At 37.0% G+C, this 20,131-nt stretch overlaps 1 protein-coding gene across 4 annotated transcripts in view; it reads right to left on the bottom strand.

Annotated features, from left to right (window-relative positions):
• Positions 1-528: 528 nt before the first annotated feature.
• LOC106883383 (uncharacterized) overlaps positions 529-20,131 on the bottom strand; it is a 35,403-nt gene continuing 15,800 nt past the window's right edge. For 2 of the 4 annotated variants that reach the window (XM_089350018.1, XM_089350015.1), the window contains exons 2-3: positions 9,660-10,978; positions 529-1,058 (exon numbers count right to left, since the gene is read on the bottom strand). In XM_089350018.1, coding sequence (XP_089206144.1) covers positions 9,763-10,878 — 1,116 coding nt within the window. In that variant the 5' untranslated portion in view covers positions 10,879-10,978 and the 3' untranslated portion in view covers positions 529-1,058; positions 9,660-9,762. Of the gene's footprint in view, positions 1,059-9,025; positions 10,979-20,131 lie in introns of all 4 variants that reach the window. The other 2 variants (XM_089350016.1, XM_014934371.3) reach the window with 2 other exon arrangements.

A 20,131-nucleotide genomic window follows, 5' to 3' on the forward strand; every position in this document is an offset into this window, starting at 1 on the left:
AGGTCATTCTAGGCAATTCCTTTATTTGCTTCATAAGAAGTAAGTAAAGGAGAAATATAAGAATAAATTTAGAATGTAGTTTAGAGAAAAGTTGATCAGTGAAAACAGTGGAAGTGGAGAGAGATACAGCTGAAAGTTTATCAATTTAAAAGTGAAATCTAAGGCAGCCGAAGAAGCACACGTGGGAAATTCTTCCTTATTCAACAAACATCACAGACATGTTGGTGGTGGTGGTGGTGGTGGTGGTGGTGAAGTATGATAAGGTTACTTGTCACATCAATTATTTCACTGACTCACATTAGCTCTCTGCCAACTCTCACCTCTTGCCTTTTAAACAAAGAAAAGTAATCATTTGACTGAGTGCGAGGCATAATGTATGTGTGCGCACACGGATTTGTATGAATGTCTGTATGTATGTGTATGTGTCTATGCACACAAACACACACATACAGAAACAGGCATGCACACACTCACAAACATATATACACATACACACAGATTGATGAAATCATGAAAACAGTCCAGATATTTGACCATCAAAGGTCATCAAAAGTTAGTAAATACTTTATTTATTGTTAATATTGTTACAGTAGGGTGAGGCCACAGGGTGGGGGACACCATTCAACTCTGGCCTGATTCTTTCAGAAATGGATCATTAATTAAACACTAGTTTTGATTAGTTGACATTCCCAGAGAGAAACTCCTCAAACTGACAAATGTTGCAATAAATTCTGTCTAATAACCACTCCAACAATACCAAGAAGGCAGCCACGGTTTCTCTCAACTTCTTTACTGCTATGTACACTTCCATACACTGGCTCCACTACTCCATTCTTGGGTAATGCTTATCAAATACTTATGGTTTAATATTGAATGCAGGATGACAATAGTTTAATGAATTCAGATCATTCATTAGTAAAGAAAACAATTAGCTTCATGATTCATTTTAGTTAAGAAAGTTTCGGTTGACAACCCTAGAGACATATTTTCCTTATTCTCTCCTTTTCACTAACCTCAGAAGCCCTGCAAAGGATCCTGGGCACTATCTTCTCCCTCCGCTATAAAATAAGAAAAAAAAAAAAAAATTCAGAAATGGAAATAGAAATTAGAAAAATCAATAAATAATTATTAATTTTTAAAATTCATTTTTTTTTTGTGCTTATTGGGAATACCATGAGAGAACCATTTGATAAATGAATTAAATCCAAGTAAAGGAGTGAAATTGTAAAAGTTTATTATAATAGTTAATTACATATTAGAATAAAATTGAACAAAAGTTCACAGTTTAAAAACAAGGTGTGAGTGAAATGGGTGGGTGGGTGGGGGAGGTTGAAAACATTTTTAGATATAAACCAATAAATAAATATAGGAAAACAACAGAATGACAGTTTTGATGATATAATGGCAGGCTTGTATACTATAAACTGGATTTATTAGTAAAAACAGTTTAAATCTAAAGACACTCCTTCATCTAACAGGACTCCATTAAAAAATGGAACAGAAATATACCAAATATTTTACTGTTTGATTCTCAGGTGAAAAACTTGTTCAGTGTTAACAGGATTTATTAGAAGGTTCACCAACAAACTGTAGGTGAAGGCTGTACTGGCTTTGGCTTCTCATATTTCCAGAAAAAAGTGCAACATGAAACTAATGGAGTGTTGTTTGCTGGTCTGTGGTGGTAGAGATCAAACATTATTTAATGCCAAGTGAATTCTTTAGCAAAGATAGGCTTAATTCCAATGTAGATGATTGAAACATTTTTCCAGATATCAATATAAGCAAAATGGTGATGGTGATGATGATGATAGCAGTAAAGAAAGGAGATAATGATAACAAAGATTTTCAAATGTTGTTGTTCAGTTTCAAGTCAGACATGCTGCATCATGGGCAATGTTATCCATGTTTTACCTTTTCTTATTAAGATGGCTTTGCAGAATTTGAGAGATTTGGTAGCTATTACAGCAGATTATTCAATAATAACAGAATAATAACAGAGGTGATGTTGATAATGATAGTGATGCTGAAAGTGAAGATGATACTTATTAAAGATTATAATGTCAACAATGTTTTAAGACATAAACAGGTGATGAGGGCACTGGAATCCATAGATTTAACCCAAATTACTAATTACATCAGCAGCCTTCTGGAGGTGTGTGTGTGTGTGTGTGTGTACAAAATCAACTGAAATTAGGAGTAAAAGATTCCAAACTAGAAATAATCAGTCAAGACCAGAAGTAGCCATCTGGAACAATGATAATAATGAAAATGGTGTCAAAACCTCACAAATTAGATCAGAGTTAGTGAGTAATAACATGTGATGTTCATGGTTCTTCTAAGGAGATTAATAACATAAGTGTAAAATATCTACAAACAGGTGCTAAGAAAAGGCTTTGCAACTGATATGCTAGTGGTGATATTGGCCCTTCACTGACCCTTCAATGCCAAGTATGAAGGTTGCATTGTCAAAGCTTAGGTGCATGCTCTAAAGCATGAAGAAATGAAAGCTGTTTGTTGGGCCTGAATGGCGCAACATGATAAACAAAGCCACAATTTGGTCTTTCATTTATCACAGGAGGCATTTGCTACTTGATTCTAGGCAAATATGTGCAGCTTCCATTTTGCTCAAGTGTTTGGGGTGAACTTTACTGCCTACTGTTAACGGCCAGCTGTGGTTCTTGACTAGACATGTGGAGTCCTGCAAAATGTTGGTAATAGCAGGAAGTGGTGATGGGCTGCATGATGGAGAAGTTGCCAAAGCTGGATGCTCTGTCCTATGAGCCTTATCGTTATATGCCAGACTTGTTCAAGGGCCTCTTGGCATTTGTCTACTGTAACTGGCAACAGAATGGGAGAATTCCCAATCCTGTGAAAAGAGGTGTAATGGTGCTGCTGAGAAAGGACCAAAACAAGAGGGACTTAACAATTTCAGGCCCATAACACTGCTAAATGCAGAGTTGAAGACTTCGACAAAACTGTTAGCATACAGGTTGGTGCTTGCTGTCGATATTCTGTCATACGAGACAGAGCTATCTCTGACAACCTCCATCTACATGATATATCATAGAATGTGGGTAAAGAATCTGGCATGGGCAGGACTTTGATCGATTCAAATCAGTGAAAAGCTTTTGACAGGGTTGACCATCAATACATTGTGGCTGGTTTTGGTCCCATCTTCAGAGGCTGAGGCTGGATCACTACAATGTACAATATTTGTTCATTGGCCAGAGTAAATGGTTACATGTTGGAATTATTCAGTATCATGCAAATGGTCAGTCAAGGGTGCCCCCCTCCCCATCCTGCTGTACACACTGACTCTGAAGCCACAGAAGTTGGAGGTTTTGAGGGATATCTTGCGAATCCAAGAATTTAGATTCATGTTTGCATATATAGACAATGTTACTGAAATGGTGTTGGACACCAAACACATTGAAGTGATCGACACTAATCTAAAGGATGGTGACAAGAACAAAAATTAACCAGGAGAGGTCACTGGGCCTGTAGTTTAGCAGCTGGAGAGGCAGGTTTGCACTGTCTAATAGTGATGTTGGGTGTTCAACTGGTTAAATTGCTTGATGTTCAGACTTTCAGGTGAACAAGAATTGGGAAGAGATGACGAGAAGAGTGCTTAGTCTCATCTAGAAACAGGATGAAAGGAAACTATCCCTGAAGAGTCAGGCAGAGGTTGCATCTGTCATCTGCCTGACTGTGATGCCTTACCTTGCTTCATAGCAGACCAGAATGGAGCATTTGTTTCTTTGCTTTTTGTGAAGGGGATATATTATGCTGGTCAAATGGTTCAATTGCTGCCAGTACCTGCTGTGTGGAAGACTGGGCACAGACATATGTTGAGGCTGAAACATCTGCAGCTTTTCTTCATCAGTAAACAAGTGTGGTCACCATTTGTAAAACAGGCTTTTCCACAGCTTGTCTCTTTGACAGAGATGCAGTCTTGTATCAAGCATAAACTGAAAGAGAGTGCCTGGCTCCTTGAATATTGTCGGCTGCTCACAGCCTTCTGCCAGTCAGGCAGTGCATTCAGTGGATGGTCCACCATGATGTTTTATAGAAGATTAGTGGTAGGCAATGTCTTGGGGAAAACTTTTGGTATTGATGAAAATCTCTGGCCTGGTAATGCTGCAGAGAAGGGAGGTGGCATTGCTGATTTGGAATAAACTCTACAGGTAGGGTGGTACCATCAACAATGTTGTGCCTGATATGCATGCGGAGCAATGAAACTGTCCTGCACATGTTCATATAGTGCTTGACCATTGCCGACTTGTGAAGTTATGTTGAACAGCTATCACACATAAGATGGATCTGGCTATCAGCTGACTCCATCATAAATATTGCCCAGCTTTCTTCCTTCATTTGAGGAGGTCAGGCAGTTTTACTCTGTCTGGTGGTTATGGTGAAAGAGGTTATATGATACATGAGACGGAAAGGGCTGAAGACAGATGCTTTTCTCTTTGGCCAAAACCACAATGGCTTTTTAAAATTCCATTTGAAAAGGAAGGTGAGTGTTGAAAGAGATTTACTGCCTCCTAGTAAATTTTTTGCAAGGGGTGAGATGTGGTGAGGTGAATGTAGTGGGGATGGCCCTACTTTGGATCTGTGCAGTTCTTTGATTTCCACAGAGTGGAATTTCGTTCCCTATAAGGGATTTTGTCCATTAAGATTTTTATATAAATTGTTATCGTTTTATTGCTTACATGTTTCTATGTAACTCTCCACTGTTCTTTGTAGTGTCCTAAATGTTTCTGTGGCCTGGGCAGCCAATAAAAAATGGATTAATAGTATTATTATTGAGTGAGAGAACAGTGCATGCCATCAAAGTGACACTGGGGTACAGTCATACAAAGCCCAATATACCCATCATGGCTACCCATCTGATAAGGGTACACCAGGTACAACCATATGTGTGCGACATGGTGATCTCATATCAAGATGAATAGCGCATGTGGGACCCAGTCAGAATTTTCTTCAGGTCATGTAGCCCATCCTGCTCAAAAGGTCCCTGAATAAAGTTTGTTTTAAGGATGATGAACAAAACACCCGTGTTTCCTGAGGTGAATTATTCAACCTCTGCCCCCCCCCCCCTCTCAACACATGGCTATGATGCTCCCCCACTACTTCTGCTCATGATCAGAGATGCACATATCATCAGCCACCAAGGGACATGCTCAACTGGTTAAGGTCAAACAACTGACAAGCAAATATGTGGTATTGAGCAGAATATTTGCTGTATACCATGACAAAACAGTGTACATGATAACACTTCCAATCAGTTAAGATAAGAAGCCATGAGAGCCAGTGCCTGGTATTGCATCAGGGCATTTATTATTATTATTATTATTATTATTATTATTATTATTATTATTAGTAGTAGTAGTAGTAGTAGTAGTAGTAGTAGTAGTAGTAGTAGTAGTAGTAGTATTAGCATATTACTAATGACATCTGAAACTGCTTACATACATTTCTGACAATGCCATAAATTCCCTTCCAGGGGACTTCATTTAATTATAATTAGGCCTCATTTGGTGAAAACAAATATTTACTTTGACTATTTCAATAGATAGAGGTTTCAACTCTAAGTTTCAGTCAATGAAATACAAATATGCAAATTATTTTTGAGTTTGTTTAGATTCAGAAGTTAGGGTGTGATGTTATGGGACAAAGGCATTCCACCCACGACCATCATGCCTTTTTACAATACAAGTAAGTGTCCCATATGGATTTTCCTTTTTTTAAGATGGTACAGCATGATTTGAGGGAGAGTTCACTGATGTCCCTAGCTGGCCAGGCAACCATATAGATGTAGAGGAATGCACTAGTGAGAGGTATGAAGTAGGAAACAAGTTCTGATTCAGATCCTCCCCTGAAGTTGGCCATAGAGTTCAGTGAGGTTCTATTTACCAGGATTATATAGTAGTTTACATCCTCATTGAAGCAAGTGGAACAAGACAACATCTATCATCATAGTTGCTTCAATAAAGATCTGAAAACATCACACTCACTTAACTAATGACCCAGAGTCAATTTATTGGAGACACAGGCAGAGAGATATATTGAAGAACAGGGTTGGCATACGGTTAAATACAATAGTGGAAACAAAGATATTACAGAATAGTAGGGACATACATATTATGTGATTGGCCAGATTATCAGATGTTGTTATACATTGCTGATTATTTTAGGTGAGAAGGCTAACAGTCTACCTGAACAGAAGGCTAGTCCATCACAGGGTCATCCATTTACAACTGAGCCAACTGCTCAAGAACACAATGTGCAGCCAGTCAGGGAACTGAAACCATGATCTCATGATCGTGTGTGTGGCATCCCTAACTACACACACACACACGTATTGTAGAATAGTGGGGACATATGGCAGAATTGTTAGCATGACTGACAAAATGCTTTGTGGCATTTTAACTGTCTTCATTTTCTGAGTTCAAATCCTGCCAAGGTCAACTTTGCCTTTCATCCTTTCAGGGTCAATAAATTAAGTACCAGTTGAGTGCTGTAATGAACAAACTCACTCCCACCAAAATTTCAGGCCTTGTGTCGATAAAAGAAAGAACTATTATCATTATACATTTCTGTTTTGAACTAGCATCCTGATCATGGTTGTTAGAGTTGCTAGACAATACTTGAACTTAGATTCCATATATATAAAGAAAGAGATGATGATGATGAAAGAGATCGTGGCCTACAACATGAAGTAAAACTAATGAGTGATGACTCAAACCAACAAGAAATGGTTGGATTACAAAGACTGTTCAAAGTAACAATTTCCCCTGAAAACATAGCTTCATATTCAAAGAACAGAGATATAAAGGTCGAAAATATTAGTAAAATAAAAAGCTTCCTTCATGTGTCTAACTTATATCAGAGACAGGTCAGGAAAACATTGGCACCTGTGCCCAGCGTCGCCTTCCTGGCACTTGTGCGGGTGGCACGTGTAAAAACATTCACGCAAGATTGTTGCCATTGCCACTAGACTGGCTCCTGTGCAGAAGGCACGTAAAATATACCATTTTGAGCGTGGCTGTTGCCAGTACCGCCTGACTGGCCTTCGTGCCGGTGGCACGTAAAAGCACCCACTACACTCTCAGAGTGGTTGGCGTTAGGAAGGGCATCCAGCTGTAGAAACTCTGCCAAATTAGATTGGAGCCTGGTGTAGCCATCTGGTTCACCAGTCCTCAGTCAAATCGTCCAGCCCATGTTAGCATGGAAAGCGGACGTTAAACGATGATGACGATGATGATGATTATGATCTGTGGTCCATACAATAAATATTAGGACAGTACTGGAGAGTAGGTCTATCTTTTGGAGACATTTCTCCTGGACAAAGTGTCTATCAGAAGAGATAATGACAAACAACTGTGCGTATTTGATGCAGTTTGGATCCAGCCTTGACCTCAAAAGGCCAAAGGAACTTTGTAAAGCTCAAATCTGTGAGGTGGCAGAAAAATCAGGCATTGCTGATCATTTCATTGTTTTAATGTCCACTTTTCCATGCTTTGCATGGTCAGACAGAATTTTTTGAGGCAGATTTTTTACAGCCAGATGCCCTTCTTGTTGCTAACTCACACTCATTTCCAAATAAGGTGATATTTCCTTATGGCCAGACATGTTTTGATAGAAGATTGGAAACAAATGACGCAACTTGTACGACAGCGACACTAATTTTCATCAATGTAAAGACATGAAGACAAAAACACACACATACAGTGGACAACAGGTGGAAAACAAGGTGGAAAAACAGCAGTTGAAAAGCGAAGGAAGATTAAAATAATATTTTATGGAAGTTGAAAAGAAAAGACTTCACAAGATGTAACTCAGGTTGATGAAATTGATCTTCGTGACTGTCTGATGAGTCATGAGTCTCTGAATAACAGTTAGGGGAGTCTTCTCAGTTTCAATGAAATACAATATCTATCTATCTACTTATCTCTCTCTCTCTCTCTCTCTCTCTCTCTCTATATATATATATATATATATATAGAGTTATTAATATTTCTAAGTCTCTCATATATATATATATATATATATATATATATATATATATATATATATATATATATATCATATATATATATATATATATATATATATATATATATATATATATATATATATCATATATATATATATATATATATATATATATATATATATATCATATATATATATATATATATATATATATATATATATATATATATATATCATATATATATCATATATATATATATATATATATATTTACAATGGGCTTCTTTCAGTTTCCGTCTAACAAATTCACTCACAAGGCTTTGGTTGGCCTGAGGCTATAGTTGAAGACACTTGCCCAAGGTGCCACACAGTGAGACTGGATCCAGAACCATGTGGTTGGGAAGTAAACTTCTTACCACACAGTCATGTCTATGCCTACTTGTGTGTGTGTGTCTATCTACATGTACTCTGGTTGCAGCATAACTTGTGCCAACCCAAGTTGTAGAATAACTAACAACAAGAATATCTGTAATGCCTTGATGATGAGAACAATGGAATGATGAGGGTTTCACAAAGTGTTTGGTTCCAAGCAGTGATATTACCAAATATGAGACACCTGAAGAAGTTGGAGGGGAGAATGGCTGAAAGGTCGACATGGTAACAACAAAGATTTCTATATTGTAGAACAGTAGGGACATAGAGATGTATATTATAGAGGAGAGAGGATATATGGTTATATGTTGTAGAAAAGAGGGGGTGAATATATATATATATATATATATATATATATATATATATATATATATATTATATAGTGGGGACATAGAAATGTATAAGATAGAGTAGAGGGATATAAAGGTTATATATTATAAAACAGAGGGAGGAGTATAGAAATATACAAATATATTATAAAATAGAGGGAGGGGGAAGATATATTATTAAATTGTAGATGAGGATCAGCTTAAAGAGTAGCTGTCAATATACTATGAAATTCATTGAGTAGCTACTCTCACATTGTGGTACTCACTCTGTATTAATAACAATTCATTGTGACTAGAGACCGTATTGAAGTAAGCTAGATCAACCTGGTTATATTGCTGGTATTTAAACGGTATGAAAGGGGAAATAGATCACCATGGCATGAATAAACAATGATAAATCCATAGATACTGTGTTGGGTCTCAGATAATCTTTCTTCTTACATTATTTGCATCCAGCCTTCATCATCATCAGCATCATCATCATCAAAATAATCAGAAAAAAAAACAACCTGTCTCTATTAACTGAGTCCAATTTGCCAATTCCTGCCAATCATCATAGAATATGTTTTTGAATGCAAATCTCTCGCAAATTGTTTCCTTTTGAGGTGATTACAGAAGTTGATTGATCTTTAGATTGATTAATTGATTGATTTCTTCATAATAATTTCTCTGAATCTCCAACTATAACTCGGTTCCTCCTATCAGTAGACTTATCACATCTCAATAATTATGGCCGGACAAATAACAATTGACAGAAATAATACAGAGAAAAGTTACACATTAGAGATTGTAGCATCACAGAAACAAAAACAAGAAAATATTAAAAAAAAATAACTGGTTAAAAAAAAAAAGAAAGGAAAGTGGTTGTAATTATAAGTTCCTAATAAATAAATAATTTACTTCAACAAAACTTGCTGTTTCTTTTGAACATGAGGCACTGAGATATGGTTTGTATCAGTGTTGCTTGCAGGGCTGCAATTTGTATAAAAGAGTAGAGAAGAATTTAAGTGATGCACTTTGATGTCAGATTGCTAACAATGGTCACATTGAAAGCTTTCTGTTCTGTAGTGTGTGTTGTAGTGTGTCTTTTGAGGTGAGTGGCTGTAGAGAAAGCTTTACCACATATTTGGCAGGCATGAGGTTTGATTCCTGTGTGTGTTTGACTGTGTCTGTGAAGATCTGAGCTGCGGGTAAAGGCTTTCTGACATACTTGACATGAATGTGGCCGTTCACCACTGTGGGTTGCAGTATGACGACGTAAATCAGAAGAACGAGAAAAATATTTTTGACAGAGTGTACAGCCAAAGGGTTTGACCCCTGTGTGAGTTGCTAAATGGCGTTTTAAGTCAGAACTGCGAGAAAAAGATTTTGAACAGGTGAAACAAGAAAATGGTTTTAGCCCCGAGTGAGTAAGGGAATGCATTTTTAGATGGTAGTTGCGACTGAAACACTTATGGCATAAACTGCACATGTATGGCTTACTTACAGTATAACCACTGTTTGTTTGTGTCACTGGGTTACTACTGGATAATTGAATAAGATGTGTGGCTAAATTAAGAGTTTCCTGGCAGACATTGCCTTCACTTACTATTTCATTATCTGTTTCACAATTGTATGCAATTGTACCACAACATTCTTCTTCTTGCTCTAAATCTGATGGATTTGATAACTCAAGTTTATCACTGTTGTCCAAATCCTCACCGGTTCTGATATCAGCTTCTTCAAGCTGTAGTGAATGCTCGTAAGTTGGGTTGCCAATACAAGTAGTGTTAGATTCATTGGTGTCAAAAACATTACTATTTTTGAAGGTTTCCAACTGTTGTTGCTGATCATAATTTTCAAGCTGATCTGCTCCGTCTCTCTCCGTCACTGTCACAATGGCTATAGGATTGTCGGCATCAACCAATTCACTTTTATCATGTTCTTGCATGTCAGGTTGGAGACATTCGTTTACAGTGTTTATTTTGGTGTTATTGACAATAGAATTAACATCGTTTGTATCCGGAGGGTTCTCATCTTCCGCTTTCAGCACACTTTCACGGCCATGACCAAGAGTATGTTGCTTCAAAATTTCGGAGAATTCCTTTTCACATATTTCACATGAGAACAGTTTCTCCATTGAGGTTGGAGCACAATAATCCAATGTAATAATTAGTATTGATAATTACAGAATCAAGGAAAATATAATGATGTGTAACACCATAACAAATTGGTAGAGACTGAAATATAAAAAGAAAAAAAAATAATTAAGCCCATATAAAGTAAATATAATAAATTAAGATTAATTAATAGTAAAGACAAGCCAACATATAAAGATATAATTTGTTCAATTACTAATTACTTATAACAGTTAAACAAGTCTTCAATCCCTAAATCTGGAAAGCTGTAAAAATACTATTTATAGTCTTCAGCATGTTTACTGTGAATATTCAATAGTCTAATGTTTAATTACAGATGTTCACTTATAGCATATCTACTGGGCTACGGTCATATGCTAAAGCATAAAATATTGCAAGAGGCAGTGAACTTATTCTACCACAACTATCACACACACACACACATATATGTAGAAAAGGCATAGGTAGAAGCTTCATAAAATGTACCCAGTGCAAGCTATGAGAGGTGCAACAATATCAGAGGAAAGTTAACAGGGAAAATAGTCTTTGTGTGTGGCAGATGCACAGGTACAGTAAAGACTAGAAACGTACAGAAAATAGAGTGGGGATACCTAGAAGTAGTTGATAGCTTCTGTTATCCAAGGTGAGCATGTCAGCAGTGGAGGGGGAGGCACAGAGAGCAAAGCTGCTAGAATAAGAATAGGCTGGGTAAAGTTCAGGGAGCTTCTATCTCTTTTGGTAACAAAGGGTCTCTGCCTCAGAATGAAAGACAAACTGAATGATGCCTTTGTGCAAACAGCAATGCTTCTTGGCAGTGAAACATGGGCTGTGACTGCAAAGACTTGTAAGAAATGAAGCTAGTATACTTTGTTGGATGTACAATGTCAGTGTGCATATTTGGCAGAAAATAAGTGTTTTGAGAGAAAAGTGGGGCATAAGAGGCATCAGATGTGGTGTGCAAGGGAGACAACTGCATTGGTATGGTCATGTGATGCATATGGATGAGGACAGCTGCATAAATGCTGATATCTAACTGTGGAGGAACCAGCAGAAGAGGTAGACCTAGGAAAACAAGGGGATGAGGTAGTGAAGCATGAGGCAATGACAAGTGACCGAGATCCTTGGCAATATGTGCTTGAGAGGACTCAACAAGTCAAGTGCAGTGATTGTTGCCGGTAGCATGATCTTTGAATGGTGGGTGTGTCAGAGGTCATGACAAGAGACCGAGACCACTTTCAATATGCCGTACTAAGAAGACTCGCGAAGCCAAGTGAAATCATAGTCATGGCCATTGCTGATGTCACGTAAAAAGCAACCATCACACTCTTGGAGTGATTGGCATTAAGAAGGGCGTCCAACCGTAGAAACTATGTGAAATCAGACTGGAACCTGATGCAGCTCTCCAGCTTACCAGTTCCAGTCAAACCGTCTGACCCATATCAGCATGGAAACTGGACATTAAATGACGATATACAAGTGAGAAACTGGAATTTTGCAATATTATTTTATTCCCTTAGTTTTACATATTTACACTTTTATTGCCTTCAAAGTATTCTCCATTGGAAGCAGTCCTGGAACTCTTGTGAAGCGGTGCCTTTTAACGCCACCGTCATTTTTTTCTTCACCTCTTCCACATCTGCAAATTCCTTAGCACCAGCTTCCATCACCAATGATGACCTTCAAAAACAGGTCTAGATAAATTTCCAACTGTTCTTTCAGTTGTGACTGCTTTTGATCTTCTATGAGCAAGGCACAAATTTTGCTGCAAATCTTTTCATTCACAATTCTTCACTCAAAATATATTGGCAAGAGCTCCAGAACAAACCAGTTATATCAACAAGTTCATCAATTGTGCAGTGACGGTCCTCTAAGATCAGTTCAAGAACTTTCATGATGTTTTCATTTGTTTGGGTAGTTGACAGTTATCCTGAACAAGGTTGGTCTTAAAGTGACAAGTGAGCATTCCTATAACATGGAAACCACTCATAAACTTATGTTTTGCTCATGGCAGTATCCTTGTAAGCTGTTTGAAGCATGACAACTGTTTCGGCTGCCATTTTCCTCAGCAGAAAACAGAATTTCATGGAAGCACGCTGTTCCTTCGTTTGAGCCATTGCAAAAATCAATAAACAGGAGAGAAGAACTGCAAAACAAAGACACACCATGTAGTAGTAAGATTTAAACCGAATCCACCAGTTGGTAGACGGATAACTGAGGGTGGCATCAAGTGACTTATAGCAGTGGAAGCCTGAACTACAACGGGCTTGTCCCACTGAGAATGTTCTTGGTTACTTTTGGGTACTCCCTTGTATATACATTTATATGTGTATCAGGTCATCCCATAAGTTCTGTGTGAATTTTGAATAAAGAAAACAAGTGATCAAATGTTATATTTAATTGAAATTTAATCATCAATGTACTTTCTCTGATTATCTATGATTTCCTTCCATCTATTTGCAAGCTTTTTAATCTCATCAATGTAAAACTCTTTTGGTTTCAAAACGAAGAACTCTGAAATGTCAGTATCGACCGCCTTCTGGCTTGCGAAAGTTATGTCCCCCAAATGATTCTGTAAACTACGAAACAAATGGTAGACTGAAGGAGCAAGGTCGGGAGAATAAGGTGAATGAGGAATTTTTTCCCAACCAAGCTCTTCGATCTTCTGTGATGTGATCTTTGCAGTGTGGGGTCGCACATTGTCCTGATGAAACATCACTCCTTTTCGATTCACTAAAGCGGGTCTTTCTTTCATCAAAGCTTGGTTCAAACGCTCTAATTGCTGACAGTAGACTTGAGCATTGATTGTTGTATTAGGTGGTAACAATTCAAAGTGAATTACTCCTTTGCAATCCCACCAGATAGAGAGAAAAACCTTTTTCCCATGAAGTTCCCTCCTCGGTTGTGGTTGAGCTTTTTCCTGTTACCAAGCCACTGTTTATGACGTTTAACATTTCGATAGAAGATCCATTTTTCATAACCAGTCACAAGTCTATCCAAAAAGGGTGAAATGAGTTCACAAGAATGGAAAGAGCAGATGTCAACTCGGGATTTGCGGTTGCTTTCGGACAATTCATGAGGCACCCATTTTCCAAGTTTAGGAACCTTTCCAAGTTGTTGAAGATGACGATGAACAAACAGGTGTATGGTTTGAACTAAGCTTTATTGCCAATTCTTCAACTGATAATGCAGGATTTTCTTCAAGTAATGCCTCAAGGAGCTTATCATCAAACTCAACTGGACGTCCTGTTCGATCTTCAAGTTCAAGACTGAAACCTCCACTTCTGAATTTTGCAAACCATCTTCTGCAAGTTCTTTCATTCAAGCATTCTTTCCCATAAACTGAGTGTATGTTTCGAGTCACTTCGGCTGCAGAGTTTCCTTTTTTTGTACTCATAAAGCATTATACGACTTAAATGCTCTTTTGATCCTTCCATGTTAGAAAGGGTTTTAATCAAAGAAATTTTAATTCTATTATTCTGCAAAATAATATTTAACTAGATTAGATGTACATGAATGCATGAAAATAATTTTAAATTCCATTAGACATTCTAAAATACTAATAAATTTCATTCAATTTTAAAAAAGGTAAAATTGAACAGAACTTATGCGATGACCTGATATATATATATATATATATATATATATATATGTATATATATATATATATATATATATATATATATATATATATATATATATATATATATATTTAAAGGTGTACATAAATAGTTGCTTCAATTTGACAGATGCACTGGAGCAGTATGTGTGTGTGTGTGCGCGCATACGTTTCTCTCACTCGTTCTCTTAGTTTTCATCTTCTCAAACATTTTCCCTCTATCTCTCAATATACTCCTTATTGATGCTTAATACTATAAACTGGAGCATCATCCAGTGTAAATTTGTATTATTTTTGAATATTTGTCTGAAGAATTATGGATAGGAAGAGACAAATACATTTTTCTACACCATTGTAACTCCTATCTTGTAATGAAATATGAGTAACATGGAAATAAAAATATATGAAATTTTTCCAGTCTTCTGTATTGGCTGATTAATTGATTGAAACAGATCAATCGATAGATAGATAAATAGGTATGAAAAGAAAGGGAAAGCAATGACTGAAAAGTTTTAGATGATTATTCAAGTTCAAATATATAGATATTTATATATTAACAGAGTAAACTTACACAAAGTACATAGACACAGAAAACGAAAGGGGAGACAGTACGGTGTTGCAGGCCTGACAGAGTTACTGTTGCGAAATGGAGTTTGCAAAAATATGTAACCAGTAATAGAAGGCAAGATCCTATGGTTTGTGCTAGCTTTCTCCCCCCCTCCAAATTAAATCTCAACCTAAACACTTTTCTTTAAAATTCTAAATTCCAATTTGCCACCACAACATATCACCCTATCTCATAAAGCATTGATTAAATCATCAATTAAAACCTCCTACTCTATCATGCCTTACTTAGGATCCATAATTGCTTCCTCTAATAGATGCAAACTTCACATGTCCTTAGACCCTACAACCTATTCCACTGAATCCCAGCTCAAGTCACCTTGTAGCAATAATATAACCGTTAGAAACTCCACCCAACCCAACTCAATACTACTGACATGACCACATAGACCAGTGGTAATACCTCCACCCAATCAAACACTGATGATAGCTGTTCATCTTTGTTGTTAACAAACCATACAAACCAGATCTTCCTAGGGATCAATTCCAACCCCAGAACAGGCAGGAAAACCTGCAACTTCTAGTTGTCTCAGCTCTGCTCTCTTGGAGATTTCTGTCTCAGAAAAACATAGTCTACAAATGCTTGATAGTAACACCATACTCCCATCAAGCAAAGGTCTATATTGGTGACACTGTTGATTTCAAGCACCACTACTAAGCACACACAAATCTACAGCCACCCTATCCTCCTACTCTGAACTCTCTCCCTATCTTCTAGTTTCTTCTTCAACCAGAATAACTTAGCACCATCATCTCCTGCCCTTCCTACCACCCTAGTCTTCCCTCACTGTCCACTTCCCTGTATTTACTCTCATATATTTCTGCATACCTCACTACTCAGCCAACCCATCTTTAGTCTTTCAATTTCCTATCTGCCACTCCACTGTCATCAATAGCTGGACCCTTTCCCACCCTACTTTCACTATTCCAAATTCCCTTAGTTCTATAGGCCCACCATCCCTAATTATTAGCATCTTTTGTTAAACCCAATAACAATGGCCACCCTTCAAAATACTACTTATCCTGCCCAGCCCTCTTATCTCCAAACACTCGACTTTTACTTCTCTCAATACCCCGACCCTTCACCCTCGCCTCCATCTTCCTGATCTAACCCTCTCCTTGCTCTCCCTTACTTTAATACTTTGCCACACACCCATTAAGCTACCCCCTTTCTCCCCTCCCTCACTACCACTTGCCTTTCTCATCACACACTCTATCTTTAAAATTCCTTGCATTATGATTTGAAATGTTAGATCTTTATCTCTCCACCCTGAAGACGGAGGAGGGATCGATCTAATGTTTTATATGTTTCTATTACTGGATGCATATTTTTGAAAACTAAGTGTGTGTGTGTGTAGAGCACTTGTGCCAGGGCCATGTAGGGTCCACCTGAGTCAGTGCCACATAAAGAGCACCCAGTCCACACTCTGTAATGTGGTTGGTGTTAGGGAGGGCATCTAGCCATAGAAGTTCTGCCAAAGCAGACACTGTGGCCTGGGCTGCCCTCCAATTGGCCAGCTCCTGTCAAACTATCCAACCTATGTCTGCATGGAAAATAAATGTTACATGATAATGATGACGATGAGACAGACAGAGACATCTATACATATAAAACAAAACAGGAAATTGGGAATTTTTTGGTATTATTTATTCACCTTTGCACATTTTTTTTATTTGCTAGTAAGTTTTACAATGTTACAAAGACATGTAAAGAATTTCCTATCAGAAATTCTTCAGAAAGAGAAACTATATGAATTTTATGTCTGGATGAAATGTTTATATTTAGATAGTAATCAGGAGTAGCACAGACAGCTGCAGAGAGAGAGAGAGAGGGAGAGGGAGGGAGAGAGAGAGAGAGAGAGAGAGATACAGACAGACACACACACACACACACATATATATAGCGAGAAATCGAGGTTATGAGAGGTAATGGTGTCAAGAAGACCCAAAGGTGTCAAGTAACGCTGAGTAAGAGCTTTGGACAGACCATAGTTAAGCTCCAGGTTCGTGATTATACGAATGAGGAGTCCAACGTGGGTCATGTTTTAGCATGCATATATTAAATAATTAACAGAATAAACCCTGTTTACTCCACTCACACTATCATAAACCTATGGCTAATCCTCTGATAATCCGTAGTGACTCAGCAATGTCAGGTACTGCCAAAATTAACATCTTCATAGCAGACCTAAACTTAGAGTAATGTGGAACATATCCCCACCATGCCAACCACAAGAATGACAAAAACAGCCAGCACTACATATTCCGAATGCAACATTCCAGTTACACACAGTACGACAGAATCAGAGTATACAAAGGAGCGAAAACAAAATTCAAATGCATTCTAAGATGATGAAAACGGTATATGTCCACTATACTGCAATAAGCTCTGGAATAGGTTGGAGAGAGACACCAACAAAAGAAATAAAAATGAGACTTGGCATGACAACCAAAAGTTTCACTGTTTCCTGATGCTACAGGATCTAGTTAGTTCCATTAACAAAATGAGCTCCCTCACTAATTTTGCTCTGATTGCTTTCAATTTTGGTGTATCGAATCAATTCTGAATTTTCATTACAATCAACCAATTACTTTATCTCATAAATTATAGAATGCAATGTTATTTGGAATTAAAGTTGGGAAATTTGGGTAATTTTAGCCAATCAACAGACAGTGAAGCATTAATAGCTTGTTACCATGACAACCGCTTGCAGTGTTGTGTTTCATTTCACCCGTGACTATGTCGCACATTGTTCTGTGTTGATTCTTCACACCACAAGATTTTTTTCACCCACGTGTTTCGTTTTAATTTTTCTGTGTTAGTATATTACATATTTTTGACCAGAGTTACTCTTATCGTAGTTTACAAATCCAAGCATGAAAACGTTACTCAACTTTGGAGTTTGGGAGACAGACGCCCATTTTTCACACACTGACACACACATGCACTTATATATATTAATGATGTACACAAATACATGACAGGTATACATAATACTGAAATACACATAAAGTAAACACATGCAGACAAATATATTAATATAACAAATTGAAAAAAAAATAATAAAAACATACAATCAATGAAGAGACAAAAGATACAGTAAGCTGATGCATGTTGATTTTATTAGGTACTAGCAGAGATACCCGGCGTTGCCCGTGTTACATGCAATTGAAAAATGAGACTTTTCTGTTATATTTTCTGTAATGAACTGGAATACATATGATTCGAATTTCATCAAAATTGCACATGAGGGTTCTTTCGCTCTTTACACGCCCTAAAAAAATTCTAATCATGAGACATGTCTCCCATACTATTGATCTTTATGTGCATATTCCAAAATTTCAGTCTTCTGGAACCAGTAAAAAAGAGCTCTAAAATGTGGGAATGAAGGCCCCTATTGGGGGTGGGGGTGCTAATGTCAACCAGAGAAGTTGAATTGTTGGGAATGTTTTTAACTTGGGTCTTATAGTATGCCTATATGTGAGAGTATAGTCTCACTTTAATAGTTTCAGTATGAAATTGAAAATATTTGAAATTATAGTAGCAACATGTTATTGTTTCACTTTTGACAGGTAATACTGAAATAGTGGAATAGTTTCAGTGTTAGAGTGAAAGTATCTGACATTACAGTAGAGTGATGTTATTGTTTCACTTTTGACACATAATACTGAAATAGTGGAGGAGATATGATATTGCTGTGGGCTCGACCTATGCAGGAAGTTAAAAATTTTTTTGGCCTAAGACACTACATGGACCCTAAAAGAATTTTGCTCCTGAAAAATGGAGCTCATGGAGCTGAAAAATGTAGGAGTTAAGGCCCCTATTGGTGATGGGTGTATTAATGTCAACCAGAGAAGTTTAATTGTTGGGAATCTTTTTCACTTGTGTGTAATATGTATTGTTTGAATTTCTTTGAAATAAGAAATATATGTATGTTCACTGGGTTTGTAAAAGAGAGCAAAGCTACAGGAAAGCAAAAGACGAATGATCACGATAATCAGTCAGCTACCGTAGCCTAGTCGTTACCACTCCCCAATGTAGGATTCCTCACCATACAGGTGACAGGTACAGCTTTAAGATGCATTATGGATCTATAGCAATTGGAAGGGCATGACTCAATAGAAACAACAATGTGTGACGTTTGGAGTAAAGGGAAATGAAAGTGTTGCCTCTGGAGTTTGCAAATGACCACTCTACTGATAGGTAACTGGGCAGAAAATATTTACAATCAATAAATGTCTTAGAACAACCAGTCATTCATATGGGAAGGCCTTGAAATCAATGTTACCAACTGGGGACTATATGTGTCGCAGTGATAATAAAAAGACTCAAAGGAAGTCTGCAATGAAATAATTTTACTCAACACTTTGCAAGTGAATCAGTAGAGGCAAAGATGAGTTTCATTTACTTAACAATTTATGCACCACATTGCAGAAATCACAATGTAAGTATATCTGAAAGGATAGTCTTACACTGTTGTACCGTTGAATTACAAATAATGCTCATCTGTTATGTTCGGGTGACCTTATAGCTACCAATGTTACAACTGTATTCGTCTTTGCTTAGGAAAAATGACTAAATTGTGGGTGTGAAGTCCCCATGAAGGGATCTTTGTAACTTCTAAGACAAAAAATTTTTAGAAATATTACTTTATTTGTGTATAATATGCATGGTTAAAATTTCGTCAACATCAAAAATATATGAATTTTCATGGGGGTTATGGCCATTATGCATAGAATATAATTTCCAAATTTCTTAAAGATCCATTTAATACTTTTGAAGTAGTTTTGGATAAGAAAACAAATGACTAATGTGTGTGTTTGTGTGCATATATGTGTGTGTGTATGGGTGTATATATGTATAGATATATGTATGCATTTATATATGTGTACATATTAGATGTACACCTATATATATACATCTACATGTATGCATATAGATCTATATCTATATATATATCTATACATATACATCTCTCTCTCTCTCTATATATATATATATATATATATATATA

The sequence above is a fragment of the Octopus bimaculoides genome, chromosome 3 (genome assembly GCF_046866305.1).
Source record: "Octopus bimaculoides isolate indiv1 chromosome 3, ASM4686630v1, whole genome shotgun sequence".
Classification (NCBI taxonomy): domain Eukaryota; kingdom Metazoa; phylum Mollusca; class Cephalopoda; order Octopoda; family Octopodidae; genus Octopus; species Octopus bimaculoides.